Source organism: Anarhichas minor, unplaced genomic scaffold, assembly GCF_050575085.1.
Source record: "Anarhichas minor isolate MPS153535 unplaced genomic scaffold, ASM5057508v1 ptg000043l, whole genome shotgun sequence".
In the NCBI taxonomy this organism is placed as follows: Eukaryota; Metazoa; Chordata; class Actinopteri; order Perciformes; family Anarhichadidae; genus Anarhichas; species Anarhichas minor.
Genome location: NW_027466489.1, coordinates 5,723,415 through 5,740,031, shown reverse-complemented (window position 1 = coordinate 5,740,031; position 16,617 = coordinate 5,723,415). Strand labels below are relative to the sequence as shown.

At 42.2% G+C, this 16,617-nt stretch overlaps 1 protein-coding gene across 2 annotated transcripts in view; it reads left to right on the top strand.

Moving 5' to 3' along the window:
* Positions 1–16,617, top strand: part of megf6b (multiple EGF-like-domains 6b) — a 55,868-nt gene that overhangs the window by 1,489 nt on the left and 37,762 nt on the right. For both annotated transcript variants that reach the window (XM_076110448.1, XM_076110449.1), the window contains exons 2-4: positions 437–571; positions 1,502–1,611; positions 8,830–8,934. In XM_076110448.1, the coding sequence (XP_075966563.1) occupies positions 437–571; positions 1,502–1,611; positions 8,830–8,934 (350 nt within the window). The remainder of the gene's footprint in view (positions 1–436; positions 572–1,501; positions 1,612–8,829; positions 8,935–16,617) is intronic.

The following is a 16,617-nucleotide window of genomic DNA, read 5'->3' as shown; positions in this document are numbered from 1 at the left end:
GCTCACATCTAAAACATTTTAACTTTAGTAACTTGAAATGTAGTTTCTCTTTACATTTGGAGTAGAAGATATAAAATAACAGGAAATCCTTGCCACTTTCATGCCAATGCCACCCTCTAAAAGACTTTCAGGAAACAATTTCAGATGAGTACTGAGTTTAGGTTAAACTGCAGGTAGCATCTTGTGCGGCTTAGAGTTCTGAAAGATAATGTATGAGGAATTCCCCTTAAGTCTTAAAAAATACCATCATAAGCAGCCTTACACCTCAGCACAGGTAATGCATTCACAGGCATTACTAGAAAATGCCTTGTAAGCTTTGTCCATCTGTCTTTACTGCAACGTTTCTCACAGCATTCATAAATTGCCCCGCTGCCATCTGGACGTCTGTAAAAACATTTTGACACCTTAAGTGTTTTCATCACTGCTTTCGTTTCAGGCCCAATGTGTGTGTGGAGAGGGAGGTGACGCTGGTCGCCCAGAGGCAGCCGTGTGTGCAGGCCTTCACACGCATGGTTAAAGTGTGGAAGCAAGGCTGTGTGGGACAGTCATGGTGCATGGGATACGAGAGGAGGTGAGTAATACCTCTCATTTGTTGTCTGTCGACACAAAAACACTCCCATCTTCACCCGCAGTGGATGTAGTGCTTTGCTGATTAATCTCTGGCTAGAGCAAAGCATTAATTATGTCTTCATGAGTCATGCAAGAATCTATCAGAGCGGGTGTGATCCTTCATTTGACTCCACCTCCAAACAGAATCAAACGATGAGCTCCTTGACTTCCTCTTTCCTCTCAGTCTCTCTCGCTCTTGTTCTGTAATCGCAGCTTTGAACCTCTCACACAGTTAAGTGGAAGGTGCGGCCCCACTTCATCGGGGTTACCAGCTATTTAACACCCAGGCGTCTTTGCAGCCAGCATTCCTGTGATGGAGCGTCCCGATGCTAACATTTTAGCCTAACATTTTCTCACTTTGCTGCTCACGCTCGCTTTCACGGCGTTATTTACCGTGTTACAAAGTCAAAGGCTGCTTTGAAGGCAGCCAAAGCCACAATTACTCGCTTTTAAAAAAAAAACGTGTTTCCACAATGCGTAATGACCGTGGAGCAATGAGAGGGGTCCCAAAGTACAGGGATAGGCTCCGGTCTCTGAAGTTGACTCTGCCAGTCTCACTTTAAAATGGCGCTTTAAAAGTCTGGGAAAATGTTTGCTGAACATCATACTGTGTGCCACTTAAAAGGCTGTGAGTCGTTTGATCAGATTACATGTTTGTTTTTCCTAATCTCATGGTATTCAACCACATGAAACATTAAAAATGACATGTGATATGTCAGATAATGTCAGATAAACCCTTTGTAAATACCGTACACACGTTCACTCACACACTACTGTTTTACAGTGGAATACAACAAGAAACCCTGCATTTTGTCAGTTCTTGTTCTATTTGTTTTATAACTTCAACAGGTTCAATTGGAAGTTTTTAACCTGATGTTTGTCATGTTAACAGGACAGCGTACTACACTGCATACAGACAAGTCTACAGACAGGATTATCAGACTGTGTACAAGTGTTGCCCTGGATGGTCTCAACTTAATGGAGAAGCAGGCTGTCTGTATCGTAAGTATCCTCAACTATCCAGATTTTACTACTTTCTACCTCTTCAATTGGAAAAATCTAATTTATCAGGTTTGCGGTTAGGTATATTTACTGAAAGGCAATATGTCTTTTCCTGACTCAGCAGGAGGAAGGGTGCTTCAAACATCACCTCACCCTTGGCACAGACCTCCGAATGAAAGGTTTTCAGAAAAAGGTCAAAAGGGTCAAGAGATGCTTTGCCCATCCAGACGCCTAAGCAGATGTTATCAGTCAGTGCCATGTCCTAACTACTTGTGTTATTACAACAGTCCCACAAGGTTTAGATGTGGACGGTGGGAAAAAAAATCTCAAGTGTTGAAAGACTTTAAGTGTTGACATTTGCTCTCAAAAGAGGTTTGCGTTGTAGTTTCTTGTTCTACTCTCAGCAAAAAACAATTACGATTCAGGTGAGGTCATGGCTCGGTAGTGCTCCTTTAGTTTTAAACAGATAGTTTGTCTGGCAGACAGCTTCTACTCGGCGGGATATTTACTTTAATACATTGAAACTCCAAACGGACCCCATTGCCCCTCTAGCTGTGGTCCCATGTTTAAATTTTGGCTCTCCACCATATAGTCATGCCACTCTTCTCATTCAGACGTGTGACATGGCAGTGCAGGTCAGAGGATTGCATTATGGATACGAAAACAGCCCATCCAGTGTTTACCCCAACCAACCACAGTCAAGGCCCCCAAAACAATACCCATCAAGTCATGGTGGGGAGACCACCTGCTGATATGCACAAAAAAACAAAGGAAAACAAATATGAATCTCCCCTCTGTAAATTCCAATCCACGGGTCCATGTATGGAAGAGTAGTTCTGTTGGTCACACTGGGGCTGCCAGCAGCTCATCTCCTTGTGGATAAGCTTAGCTTCACACCGCTGAGACCAAGAAGCCTCCTTTGATGGGATTTCACAGCCAGTGATCCAGAGCACATAGCCTGCATACCATAGACAGACCCTTGGCAAAGCCTTCCTGTAAATAGTTTGTCCCCTGTCCGGTTGACGGACACGAAAGTTCCCACTTCCTTACTCTCATTGCTCTACCTGGAACTGACCCGCGTGCTCAATGGCCAGCGCTGACACCAGTAGTACAGGCCCATTACATGTCCGGGAAAGCCCTCAGATGGGAAGTGGCTGGGATGTGGAGCGAGAGAAGATCTCCTGGATGTGCCTGTCATCGGTGTCTTATTATGGCATTTATGTTCTCTTCAAAGGGCTCTTTGTTTCCACAGAGAAGGTTATGGTATTAAATTATACAGTACAAAGAAGCATCACGCTGTCTGCTCTGCAATGAGTTTGGTTTGTTTTAAAACTCCCATAAAGACATTTCTTATAAATGCATTCCTCAGGACTGTCCAGTGTTTCCCCTCACTTAAGTAGACAGGAGGTTTTGTTTCTCTTTTTTCCACGTGACAATGGCTGCCCTCTTCGACGTGAGGCAGGGCTTTTATCTCTGTAACCAAAGGCGTAGCAGCACTTTGAGATGGGACAAACTAATCACCCTTTTCTCTGAGCCATTGAACCAGGATAAAGGGAAGCTCACACCACAATCCCCCTCTCCCACTCCTGTGCAATTTGCTATGCACTATCTCTATACTGTACCTCAGTCAGCACAATGCAATCTGTGGGGCTGTTTTCAACAGCGCCTCCAACATCCAAAAAGAAGAATCTGCTCTGCAGAATGTACAGCTTTAGCAAATCCCCCCAAAAAACCCCAGAAGAAAGGGAGATTGGGAAGATGGGAATGCTTTGTGTTTGAGATAGTGATTTAGTGTCTGGCACTCCTGAGTTTTCCCTCCGTCTTGTGTTGTCCCTCTTCCTCTTTCTCTGTGTGTGTGTTCCCTAATAAAATGTCAGTGTAAGGTAATTAGGCGAATGACTTCTGGCTATTGTGAGGTAGTTGAGCAGACTTGGGGCTCTAATCATGTTGTCCACACAGTGGCTTGGAAGTGGCTACAAGTCGAGTAGTTTGTCCTTCCTATAGTTCACCTGTGATTCTCTTCTGCCTCTATATCCACCCATTGTACAGATGTTGACATCCTGTCACAGTCTTGCAGTGAATGGCCTCAGTTGTTGTGCTCTCCAGCAGTCTTTGCTCATTATTATCAGTCACATGTTTGGAGAGAGAATATAGCACAGCACAGCAAACGTCTGTTTATTTTTTGCTATTTTGGCCCCGTCCTTGTTTACCATATCTTTTTGTTTCAGGCTACCATCATCTAATTATGACGGTTTATGAGTTTTCCATTTAGACAATAGCATTGATTTGTGGTTTTTGTGTCCAAGTTCAGATGTTTTCCAGCATTATTTTGCAAAGACAATATAGAAATGCAGCAAATCCTTACCTTGGAGAAGCTGCAACCAGAGAATGGTTGACATTTTTGCTTAAGAAATTCCTTAAATGATTAACTTATCAAAATAGTTGCAGATTGATTTTCTGTTATATTAGAGAGCCACATCTATTCAATGTTTTTACAATACATCTAATGACTTCTAGTCGAAAGAAATTCAGCCAGGTGACTTGTGGAGGCAGAAGGCCTTTTAAAAAAAAAAAGAAAACAGCGGTGACTTTTGTGTGTTTTGTAAAGACTCCAATTGGCTCAAGACTATCTTGCTCTCCGGAAGGTGAAGAACTCTTGACTTTGTGATGGCGACTTCCTCCAATTAAACATTTGGAGGACCACTCAATCAGTGAGTTAAACCTTTTACCTCAGCAAGGAGCCACGGGCTGAGTGAGGATGGACGGGGTTAGGCGGGAGTGGAAACGAGCAGTTATGTTGATTGACGGCAACAATAAGCTTTGTGACAGGGGCTGAGGGGCAGCGACAATGTCTCCTCCAGTTTGTCGTCCTCGTTAACTCCTGAAGAGGAACTGGCCCCCTTTTGTGGTTGAAGCAGGCAGGCGAAGGTAGCTACATGTGAAATAGGCACAGTAGCCAGAGAAGAGGAAATGGTCGTGTGTGTGTGTGTGTGTGTGTGTGTGTGTGTGTGTGTGTGTGTGTGTGTGTGTGTGTGTGTGGGTGTGTGGGTGGAGACGGTATCGTGCATAGCTGATCACAATAAGATCCAGACTCATACAGAGAAAAAGACAGAAATCAACCTTAGACATAACATTATGCATAAAACAGCGGTGGTTTAGTTTCTATCAAAACACGGCCTCTGGTTACACTGACATGCATGTTTTTCTTTTTAATCTAATGAGTAATGTGCAGCGGAGGTTGTAAAGTCAGCATAATAAAAACAAATTGAAGCTGCCACATTTTTTGGGACTACTGTTCCCAAATTTATTAGTTTACTCTCGACATCCTGAGGTCTGTTTGCTAGATGGAAGAACTTGTAATAGGAACAAATTGTAGAATCACTTTTATTCTAGTATGATTCTGGCGAGCAAACATGACTGTCAAAGACAGGAAGTAGACACAAGGAGCTAAAGCAATCACATGACTTCCTGTCCAGATGCAGATGTGTTTTTTTTTGTGGAACGGTGAATTTAGTCACGTGAGCCAGTAGCTTATACAAGGTATGAACAAGCTGCTTGTTTTTAACATTTGTGTTATTTGATTCCTATTTGGTCTGTGTGACATGCATGCCATTATCATGTTTAATCCACATCTCTGTTGCATTAGAGCGAGTAAAAGAGCGGAAACGTACGAGGCAAATGATGACCACGACAGGTGTTTTTTATTCGTGCATACTCTTTGTGATGTGACTAAATGTCAATATTCTCATCCACATAGTTGGAAATAAGGATGAAAATGTATTTCCCTCGCAGGAGTCTGTGTCATTTACACATGAATAATGTAGGGGTGCCCCAGATATTCTAATTGCAAGGTTGTGCATGCTCAGACATTTCTTTGCAAAGCGTTACTGTGCCTGCTTTGTCAAACCGACCTAGCGTGTGGTTCAAATGGTATTTAGAGTCTTTCAAAGAAAACTGTCAGAGATCATCTAACATAGCTGGCCCTGGTTTTCACGCAAACTCTTTGAAATGACACATTCCTTTGCACAGCAAAACATGATTTGTTGCCTCAAAATACAGTGCTCGGCTCAATGCGTACCAATTGTGGCACCAAACGGAGCCCCGAGCGCTGGCCTTTGTGTCTGTGAATTGCCCTAAATGTGGTCACCCTCTGGGTCGCACTCCAGGGGTTAAACAGATCTGACGGAGCCTAAACAAACACTGGGCTGTCTCTGCGCTGATGTGGTCGGGCCCCCTCACAAGCTGTAAGGGTGACACCTGCTCGTTGTTTTTCAGTTTCTCGGCACGAGTCGCTGACCCCTGCGTCTTCTGTCTCTTTTTTTTGGTGGGAGCTGCTAATCCTCTCGAAGACGGTGTCTTTGTAATAGAGCGGAGACATTCCCAGCGACAGATGAGAGTGAGTTTTATGCCGCGCTGCATGCCACATTAAGAAATGATTTCAGGGAAGATTAAGCAGCGTAAGGAGCTCAGGATGGGGGCGGCCCAAAAATGCCCCGGTTAGCTGCCAACAATCCTGTGTGTCTCACATCTCAGAAGGGGGAATGTACATTCCCCTGGTTGTCACTTAGCCATGCTACCCTGAATTGACTCTGAGAGACATCTGACCTTTTACTTTGTAGCTGGTAATTAAGTTAATTTAAGATTTCTTTTACCACAATTTAGTAATGTCTTAATAATCTCTCACAGCTGGTGGTAACATAATTGTACTGAAGAATTTGGATCTTTTTGCAATTAAACCTGACCACTGAATTATGTTTTTCTTCTGCTCGTCTGTCATCTGTAGCTTTCACCACACCATCATTCCCTCACATTAGATAATCACAGAAGTGGGGGTAGTTATGTATGTTGAACTAATACAGTGAATTATAGCTTCTGTAGCCACACAGTCTTGAGGTACTGGAAGTCATCATGGACAGATTAGCAGCGGTGAGATGGTCTTCCTGTTGGAGTAGGATTTCAGCGGCTTCACAAACAGGGAAAGACTTTGGTCTTATAGGTATGCAGAACAAGAACATGGATGCATTTGATAATCTGCATCAGTTTGGGGAACCGCTGATGTTTGCTGGGGTGTTTTATTTTAGAGTCAACAAGTGACAAATAGCCTTGATGTCTGTTTTAGGTTGTGTGTGCGTGTAGACTCCCTGGATGGTCCAACTGTCGAGCAGGTGTCTGAGGATGAAACCAGATGACAGGCGGATGTTTAGTCTGAGTGCCGGTCTCCAAGGAGCCCTGTGAATCTACCGGATGAAATTACTCCAGGCTCATCTGTGATTAGAGAGCACTTCGTCATAGAAATAATATGTTATTCCCCTCTGCTTACACGATACGGTTGAAGCCAGACTGTAGATATTCTTTAATATGTTTTTATTTTCACAGCCTGAAGCGTCTTTTTGTTTCTTAGCTGATATGTTGTACCTTTAATTGTATCTCAGTTTAAAGTATCTGGGGTGGATAGTTGTATAGGGCTGCAGCTAATGTTTTCTTTCTAATGTAGTCCATAAAATGTCTGAAATTACTTTAAAATGTCCGTCACAATTTCCCAGACCTCAAGATCTATTCAATTCTATTTATTTTGTCTCATCCACATAGAATAGAAAAAAGCAGCAAATCTTAACATATGTGAAGCGACAAAAAGGGGCAACATAATGCCATAAATACAGACAACTATTGAATAAGCCAAAAGCTGAATTGAAAACATTACATTTGCTGCACTCCACATGCAGACACAATGAAGGGTTCAAGTGATACTGAAAAGGGCAAAGGGTTATTTTAAATTCACACTAGCCGTGTTTCCATTCACTTATTTCTATGCTCATTTTGAAGTATTGCATCAGAAAAGCTGAACACGTAAAAATTCAATAAAACTTTTTAAAAAGCACAGCGAACATTTAACTCGCATTACTGATCAGCTGTTTCCACTGTCGGCGTCTTCTCGGATATTAGCTTAATGCACGAATGCTCGTCTTCGTCTCCAGACGAAACATGAAACATGGCCAATAGTAGTCCAACAATTAAGACGTTCCCAATTGATACAAATTCCTTAAGATCTCTCTCCATTTTTCTCTTGTAGATGAGTTAGCCAAGCCGATTACAGACTTGCTTGCCTATAGCTCCAACTTCTGACCAAACTACACTGTAGCCTAGTTTAATCGCTCCAAAGCAGTTGATGGAAACGCGTAAAATTACCTTGACAGTTGAAGGGAAACCTGGCTCATTTCTGTGTGAGCTGTCCTGCGCACATTGATTAGAGGGATTGGCATCAGAACTGGTAGGGCCTGGTGTGATGGGTGACCATGCCACCTCTTGTTGCATTAGATCTGCAGAAAAATACATATCTGGCCGAAGACGCACAGTTAAACTGGCATTCAGAGGCTTTCTTCACTCAATCTCAGTGTCCTCATGTTGCCAGTCAGGAAAAGCAATGATAGACATCAATCCTCTGGATCTGTCGGCACTAAACACTGTACTCTGCTCAGGAGAGTGCAAACAACAGGCCTGGCTTAAACAGCTGTGTCTTACTTAGGAATATTAGCCTCGACGCACGTCAGATAAGAACACAGGCAGCGAGACTTCAGCACACACACATTTTTAAGTGAAGGGCTGTCATGATTTATGTGAGTCTTGTTAGCGTAGGGAATGCGATGGTTCACCTCTGAGGTGGATCCACATGTTTAAAGCTACCTAGTTTATATGTCCTGGATTCTTTGAATGTACCGTCTTAACTAGCATGAGCAGTACAGGGATTTATAGAGACAGGGCCGCAGGCTTCAAGAGATGGATGAGCCACGCTCACCCTGTTGATTAATCAATCAGGTCATTCTCAGGTAACTACCGTGCAGTAAAGAGGCCACCTTTCCTTTTAAAAGTCATGCAAGCTGTTGCCGCCACTCATTTTAAACTCTCTGATTCTGTAAAAATGGAGTTTAAAAATGGAGTGTAGAAATGTCTTTCACTTGGCCAAAAGCCTGCGCCTCAGCTCCAAGAGAGCCAAGTGGTGGATTCCTCTTACATTGGTTAGTGTGAATGGAGGAGAATCAAGGTTCCTCTTTAGTCAGGAGCGAACATGCCGACGATAAGGCTTTGATAGAAAGAGGTCATCGTTTGAAACTGAAGATGTTGACATCTCATGATAACAGCCAGGTGTCTCTGCTTCACTTACTATTTTTTTATGTCCTTCTCTTTTTCTACCATCCTGTCTGTCCACATCCACACGTGCAGCTGTGTGTAGCTACGGTGTGTGCTTCAATGGGGGCCAGTGTCGGGTCGGATCTACTCAGCTTTGTGACTGTCCTGCAGGGTTCAACGGACCCAGCTGCCAGTATGGTGAGTAGAAACATCCTGACTGTGTTTCATATTCAGAATCTCTTTTCATTTGTTTGATCTCTATTTCTTTCTTTGACCCTTCTTTGTACTTTTATTTTTTTATCTGCCATTCTAGCTATTTTTTGGTATTAGAGTGTAAGAATAAACGTCCCAAAGAGAATCATGTAAAAAATACTGTCACACACTGCACAATTATACAAAGCTTTTACACACGTCCATTTTCCATTACCGTCAGTGGATACAGTATGTAGTTACAATAAAAGCCTTCACAGACGCATTGAAACATCTTTTTTGGCCCTTTGCTGGATCCTACAATTCTGCTCTATTTCAGTCTCCAAGCCTCCCCACTGAACCTTGTTTGAGTGATGGCCTTCCTCTACAAGTGAATGAAAATCTCCTCACATCAGCAGTTGGCTCCTTTGCCAGCAGCCCAAGCATTTTATCAGCATCTCCATTGTTGAATTTGAGCTGTTGAAGTAAAACAGCGGAGGACTCTGTTGTTTTTCTGATAACACCACACGACAGGAAATTCCTCTGGTGTCAACGTTTTTTTTTACCAGAATCATCCATCGGTCCACAAAATTAGGCCCTCCTAGACACTCTGTTGCATAAGTCAAGTTCAAACTGCGGTGACAATTGAAAATGATGCTCTCCTTTTGTCCCGGTGGTCTGTCCTAACTTAATGCTCTCTGTCCAGCATCCAGGAGCTCCAAATTCATCTCTAACTAACCTACTTTTTATGTCCGCACGTATTTTTCTCAGAAAGAGTTTTTTGGTGCAACAGCTGTAGCTTCATAACACCTTTAGCTATACCTTCACCTCCTGTTGAAGGACTTATGATCAAGCTTTGGGACTTGCAGCACTGACAGCCCGTCTATATGATCAGAGCTTTCTGTGGTAGCTAGGCTGACCAGACTTACTTCTGATTACTTCATGCTTGAATAAAAGACTTAATTCTAAGGACGGTGGACCCAACACACATGCCCATTTAGGTGTTGCTTAAGACTATTGGTTGCTATTTTTGACCAGCAACATTCTAAGGTCTCTTGACGAGAGCAATTACACTTAAATTGCAATTGGTGCAATCGATTCCTCTATTATGGTAATAAGGAGTCTTTCAAACTCCTCCGACCATCAGCAGTAAATGAAAGAGTATTGAAATAGACAGGCGTGTGCAATTATGTGTCTGCTAACTGATCCATGACAGATACAAGAAGAAATGACAAAGCTGTTGGTATGGATGCTCCGTATATCAGTGTAGCTTCTGTGTTCCTAATATCTGATGAGATACGGAAGATGAGTTCTTGTGTCTGACTTCAAAACCATTGCTAACATTTACACATCAAATACATTTATTGGAAGAAAAAAATCAGTTGCTACATATATAATTTAATTTAATCAAATGAAAACACTTTTCACTTTTGGCTTTACAAAATATACAGTGCTGTCAAAACTCGTACAGTTTTACTCATCCCGTTGACACGTTTTAATGCTTTTGTTTATCTTCTCATTTTTAAATGATCAAATAAAACATAAATCCTGGATGATACAATATTTGTCTGACACTTGAGTATATTCTGTTGTGTTTCTAACACCAGAGGTGCTAGAGAAGAAGCTAAATAAGACAACATTTGGTGAAAACAACGCTAGTAAAGCCAATTCTAGTTCAAGGTATGTTGACTCCACCATCTTTCCAATCACTATATAGGTTCCCATCCTTTCAGTTTTGCAGCCAGGCATCCCCTGAGCTTCACTGTTTGATATCAGCTCATACATCCCCCCCCCCCCCCCCCCCCCTCCCTTTTCCACCCACTGAGATCCGCCACATTGTTCTGCATTGTGAATAATAGCTGTCATCAATGGGTACCTAGGGGCCCTTGCTGGTGGAGGGCTATGCAGCAGACCCCCACGCCTTGACCCTCCCTCTATTGGAGGCTATCAGTCCGTAAACTATCTGGCAGTTATATTGCCTTGTGATTGGCATAGAATGGGCTGCTGGATGAAGGGCGCGGGGCTGTCACTGATGTAACATTTGGGGTTATAGGTGTCGGACGCAGGCAGGATTACACTCACAGCTGTCCCTCTTCTGAGGTCCTGCATGCGCCAAATGCAGGTCACTTCAGTGTCATGAGTCCTGAGGGCAAAGAGAATAAACTGCAGGCTGAGTACAAAGTGACTCATCAGAGAAAGAGCCATAACATCACTTCTAATGAATGACTCTTTTAACTGAGTGACGGCTCTGATATATAGTTCAACTGAAGAACGCTCTGTGGTGGTCAGGCTAATACCACTTTGTTGTAACTGTCACATTCTTGCGCCACAGATAAATAACCTTTTTGTGTAGACGAGAGCGCGCTCCTCACACGAGCCGCCGTTCTAATTGAGTTACTGCTGCGGTCCTCATGCTGCACACAACTGTCAGTCGCAGCTCGTTGTCTCGTCGTGTTTACGTAAAAGCTGAAGCCACAGTGGCGGATGTTGCTGAGGATGAATGCGTGGAACCGCACTCATCATTTAATTACTTTAGATGTCAACGTTGGCATTCCTCTGTAGTCGCATGTGGTGATCGCTCCTTGAAGAGCTTTTCATGTGGTTCGTGGGTATTTGTTTACAGCAATTAGTGTGTTTATGTTGTTCAGAGGGGCCAATTACTGCCTTGTGCTCAATAGTTGTCTGGAGCTGTCATCTGTTTTGCTTTTTTAGTGGCATTCTGTCTCAGCGATGTGTAAAACAACAATTACTGTCTCATTTATTTGAATGGCTCACCGGCCTCAGCTTCATACTTCCCGAACCATACCATCATACTGTAGGATAGATCATTTCAAGGTTGTTTCATTTGAAGTGACTGATTGAGACTTCTAAAGATATTGACTTTGTATTTGTGTAAATTACTTTCCAGACAGCATCATTTTTAACTAAGTGTTGTAACATTTGATGGCACTTAAGATAAGATAGAACTTTATTTACCTCGAGGTAATTGTTGCAGTACAAAGTAAGGAGTACAAGTATATAGAGTGCAAATAAAAAATATAAAAAGCCTACGCAAACTTAATTATTCAACATGAAGTATTTAATTAAAGGCTCTGAAAGCTATTTTATTAGCTAACTTCTTCTGAGCGAAGGAGTCCCACATGAACACATTTTCTGCCAGAGGTTGTGTAGCATGTATTTTGTGTTTTTTCCTCTATGCTCTTCTCATTTGTTGAAGTCGATTGTTTGAAAAAGGGGAAGTCATGTTCTTCTGTGTACCAATCAGGATTTAACAACATTTGAATCAATTGGTAATAACAGGCGCAGGCTTGTTGCTTGGCCACTGTCAATCAAAGCTGATGTAGTGGGATATTTATTTCTGAACGTTTTGTTGCTTATTTTGTCTGAGAAAAACCTCTGCTTCTTTTGCTTCACATATATAATTTATAATGATTAATTACCAATGGATGAATTTTGTGTTGCCGGGTACCTGTCGTGTGTGTGTGTGTGTGGTTTTGTCTCGGTTTTTGCGCTGAAGTCCTTTTTTAAAGCTCTTTGTCTTGTTTATATCCAGCGGGGCTTCGTCACTCAGTGCCTGATGTATTCAGTATCCAGCATGTCATCAGTAGCCAAGTGGTATCCTCTGGGATCAAGAGCTTCCAGGGCTTTTAGTCCTCTGGCAGGGCAGATGTCTTCATGCCAGCTGACATCTGGGCTCAGCCACAGACAAACAGACAGACAGACGAACAGAAAAGTAGTCGGGACTCTTTTTGTGACATGACACTTTACAAGCGTCTTAGTCTAAGAATCTTGAGATATCTTTTAAAGCTATACCTCTTGTGTCCTGTCCTAAGCTGACAGGTAAAATTTATCTCACATACATAAAACTGATGGATTGTGTAATAACTTTCTAAGAGTTATTTGAAACAAATATGAGGAGGAGGAATAAGGAGTCGTGATATCAAAATGAAATCCTTGATAACAGAGGGAAACATTTTTCCAAATAGATGTAACCCAATATGAGAAAATACTGTTTGTTCCGTTCCCACAGGTTAAATATGTTTATTTGGCTTTTGTTTGTTGATCCCAAACTGTGAAAAGTTTTGCTGAAAGAGCTCTTTCTCTGTAACAGTAATTGCGACTCATTTATTTGCTCTTTGAATGATTTCTAAACTGTAAGCTCATATCTTGACTGGGTTTGGGGTCATTGTAATGCCAGGAGGACCAGCTTAGACATCACTCACGACAGACCCTCTGCTGATGGCTATCATCGTGATCTTTATTCTGTAATGTTCGCTTCAAAGTAGGCTCCCAGGCTCAGCCACAGCAACGTCGGCTTTGAAGCCCTTAGTCAGTGCAAATGTTAGTATATCAGAATCAGAATCAGAATCGGAACCGTTTATTGCCAATGTATGTTTCACATACAAGGAATGTGGCATGGCGGGTGGTGCATAACATTAGACAATAACATTAAACAATCAACAACAATCAACACAGTGCAAGAAATAGAAACATATTCAAATTTACAATAGAATATAAAAGAATATAAAATAAAGTGCACAGACAAACAGATAACAGTACTTTAAACAAGTGTAATGTAAAAGTGTCAAGTGTATTTAAATATGAAGGGATGTGCAGGGGAGTGACCAGTAGGAAATCTTCCTGGGGATGACAGAGTCAGTCAGTGGGGGTCCCGGGCTTTGTTAATGAGCCCGACTGCCGACGGGACGAAACTGTTCGTGTGGCGTGAGGTCTTGGTCCTGATGGACCGCAGCCTCCTGCCAGATGGAAGGGGCTCGAACAGTTCATGTCCAGGGTGAGAGGGGTCGGCTACAATCCTTCTTGCTCGCTTCAGGGTCCTTGAAGCGAACAAGTCCTGGAGGGACGGCAGATTGCAGCCAATCTCTCTCTCGGCAGAGCGAATGATGCGCTGCAGACTGCCCTTGTCCTTGGCAGTGGCTGCAGCGTACCAGACCGTGATGGAGGAGCAGAGGATGGACTCAATGATGACTGTGTAGAAGTGCACCATCATTGTCTTTGGCAGGTTGAATCTCTTCAGCTGCCTCAGGAAGTACATCCTCTGCTGAGCCTTCTTGGTCATGGAGCTGATGTTCAGCTCCCACTTGAGTTATGTTGGAGCCCAGGAAGCGGAAGGACTCCACAGCGTCGTAGGGGGAGTCACACAGGGTGATAGGGGCAGGTGGGGCTACGTTCTTCCTGAAATCCACAACCATCTCCACTGTCTATCATACCAGTATGTATGTCACTTGTATTCATTCACCAAGATTATGGTTAAATGAAGCGTCTTTGTCTGATTTATAATCAATCAGATATTTTATTGGAAAGGTTAAGCTGTTGATGCACAGATGCATTTGACTAAAACAAAAAATACCTTTTGTTTATTAGAAACATCAGAAAACATCATTCAAATTTATATTTGTATTAAGTTGCTCCTCCATTCTTACCAGTAACAGAGTTTCTTCTTATAGTCCAGAAGGATTATACACCAGTTGGGATTAACACCCAGCTGGTGAATATGATGTATTCAGAGTTTTTTTACTTAGGCTTATAAACGGCCGACTGAAGCTCTTAATAAATGAGCTCGGTTATTTCTAAGGAGACTCGTGGTGCATGACATGAGTCCTCCACAGTCTAGTGAACGAGGTGCTGAGAAATGGCACAGGACGAACACACCCTGTGCACCCTGAACACCCTGTGAAAGATTCAGAGATGATAACATGTCTGAGAGTGTTTCTCATATATTTTCAAAACCCTTAATTAAGATGTTTAATGAGGTCAGATCACACAAGACACATTTACACAATGACAGTGGTGGAAAGTAACTTTAAATACATCTGTGAGTAAATGACTGTACTTAAGTAGAGGTGTCTCCTCTTTCAGTATTACCAGTTCATGCTACTTCATGCTACTTCTACCCTTTTTAATTTCAGAGCAAATATGGAACTTTTTACTCCCTTAAATTTATTTGACAAAGATTTCACTTACAAAACATATGAACAATTTATAAAAAAGAAAGCATTGCTCACTTCCCAAAGAAGTAGTTATTTTTACCGTGGCCAACTACAACATTAAAATGCTGCTTACATGTTAAAGTTTCAATAATAGTACAATAATATGACAATTTAACATCATAAGTGGCTGATATAACTTTGTTAATACGTATATTTCGAGTGCAAGACATATTTGTCACATAGCATTTTTGCACTGTGGTATTTCTACATTTCTATGAATAACATTTTGAACTATGCAACTAACCTTATAGAATTGGTCCTATAGTTTTCTATGTTGTAGAAGTTTTTCAGTGTTCTGATCATTGTGGTTTTATCTTGGAGCTGCATTGTGAAGCTGCATGCTTGTTAGCATTGTTGCAAGGTCAGGACAGCAACCCTGGAGCTATTGTGGGGATTCATTGGCTCGTTAAAGGACACTTGTTGAGTTGCACAAAACCTTTTGAAGTGCACAGACTTGAACCAGGGTCGTCTGGTCAAGAACTCTGTTTAAGAGAGACGGATAGCTGAAGAAAAATGTAACTGGCCATCGCACAAGACCCCTCACATCTGACTTTCTGCTTCTGTCCGTCTCTTAATTAATGTCTGTCTTCTTTGAGTTGAACAGCTTTCCAGAATGTCTGGAAATATTTTCTTAAATTTTTCTAAAGACTGGGATGAGTTTGCGTGTACAGCTGCATTCAGCGAGGGTGATTTCAGATGTTGCTCTTTGCAGAGCCTCCTCTAATAGCTGTCCTATTCTGCAACTACCTAAAGTTCAATCGTGGTCTTTCCTGAGACTAACTGTCCAGTAGCTTGTTGTAACCTGCCTTTTGACACCTCTGCTGTCACCTCACACACATATCGACGTAGTAAATTCCCTTAAATCAGGCCATGGGGGGAGTTCTCTAACTGGTCTGTGTTTGTTGAACTTTGGTAAATGTGCATGCATGCAAGGTTTATTCCTTCTTAGTCACGGTAATCACTGAAGCACATTGAGGCCAAATGTGACCAAAAATATGTGTGGTTCATGCCTCCCAGATGTTAAATCCAAGTTAACACATTAGTGGCATGTTGGTCGGAAGTATTGCTTAAGTGATATGTTATTGCTGAACTTTGCCACATTGTCACTGACTGTGATTTTATACTTGAATGCAACATCCAATGATGGAGTGTTTGCTCTTTTTGTTTTGTCTAATCACCAGCGATTATAGTACTATTAATATCACTTTGCGCTTAGTTAAGCTGATTAACGTGACAGAGGTGACTTTTGCCGTCTCCTCATGCGCTTGACATTGCAGGGGAGTAGAGAGGTCAAAGGTCAGGCCAGCAAGTGGACTTAATGTGTGGCATTTTAGAGTGGCCTCGACCTCCCATGGCTGCACTCGTCTCTGGTAATGAACAGCAGGAAGGCTACGCAACATCTAACCCTTTTTTGAAAATGTGGGGTGACTTTTATCATCGCTGCTGCTCGTCAAGCCACTTAAAGACTGACAGTGACAGGAATGAGCAGCAGTGACACAGATGGTATCCGTCATGTTTAAAGGATGAGTGGTCTGCATGGGGCCATGTTGTAAAAGAGAACATCTCTTTCATTTATGGTTAAACCATTTCACACATGCTCCTCACTCTGGTAAGTTTGGCTGTCAGTTGTTAGCGAGTCTTTGATTTGTCTTTGGCTAAATATATAGTGTATCTGCTCCCT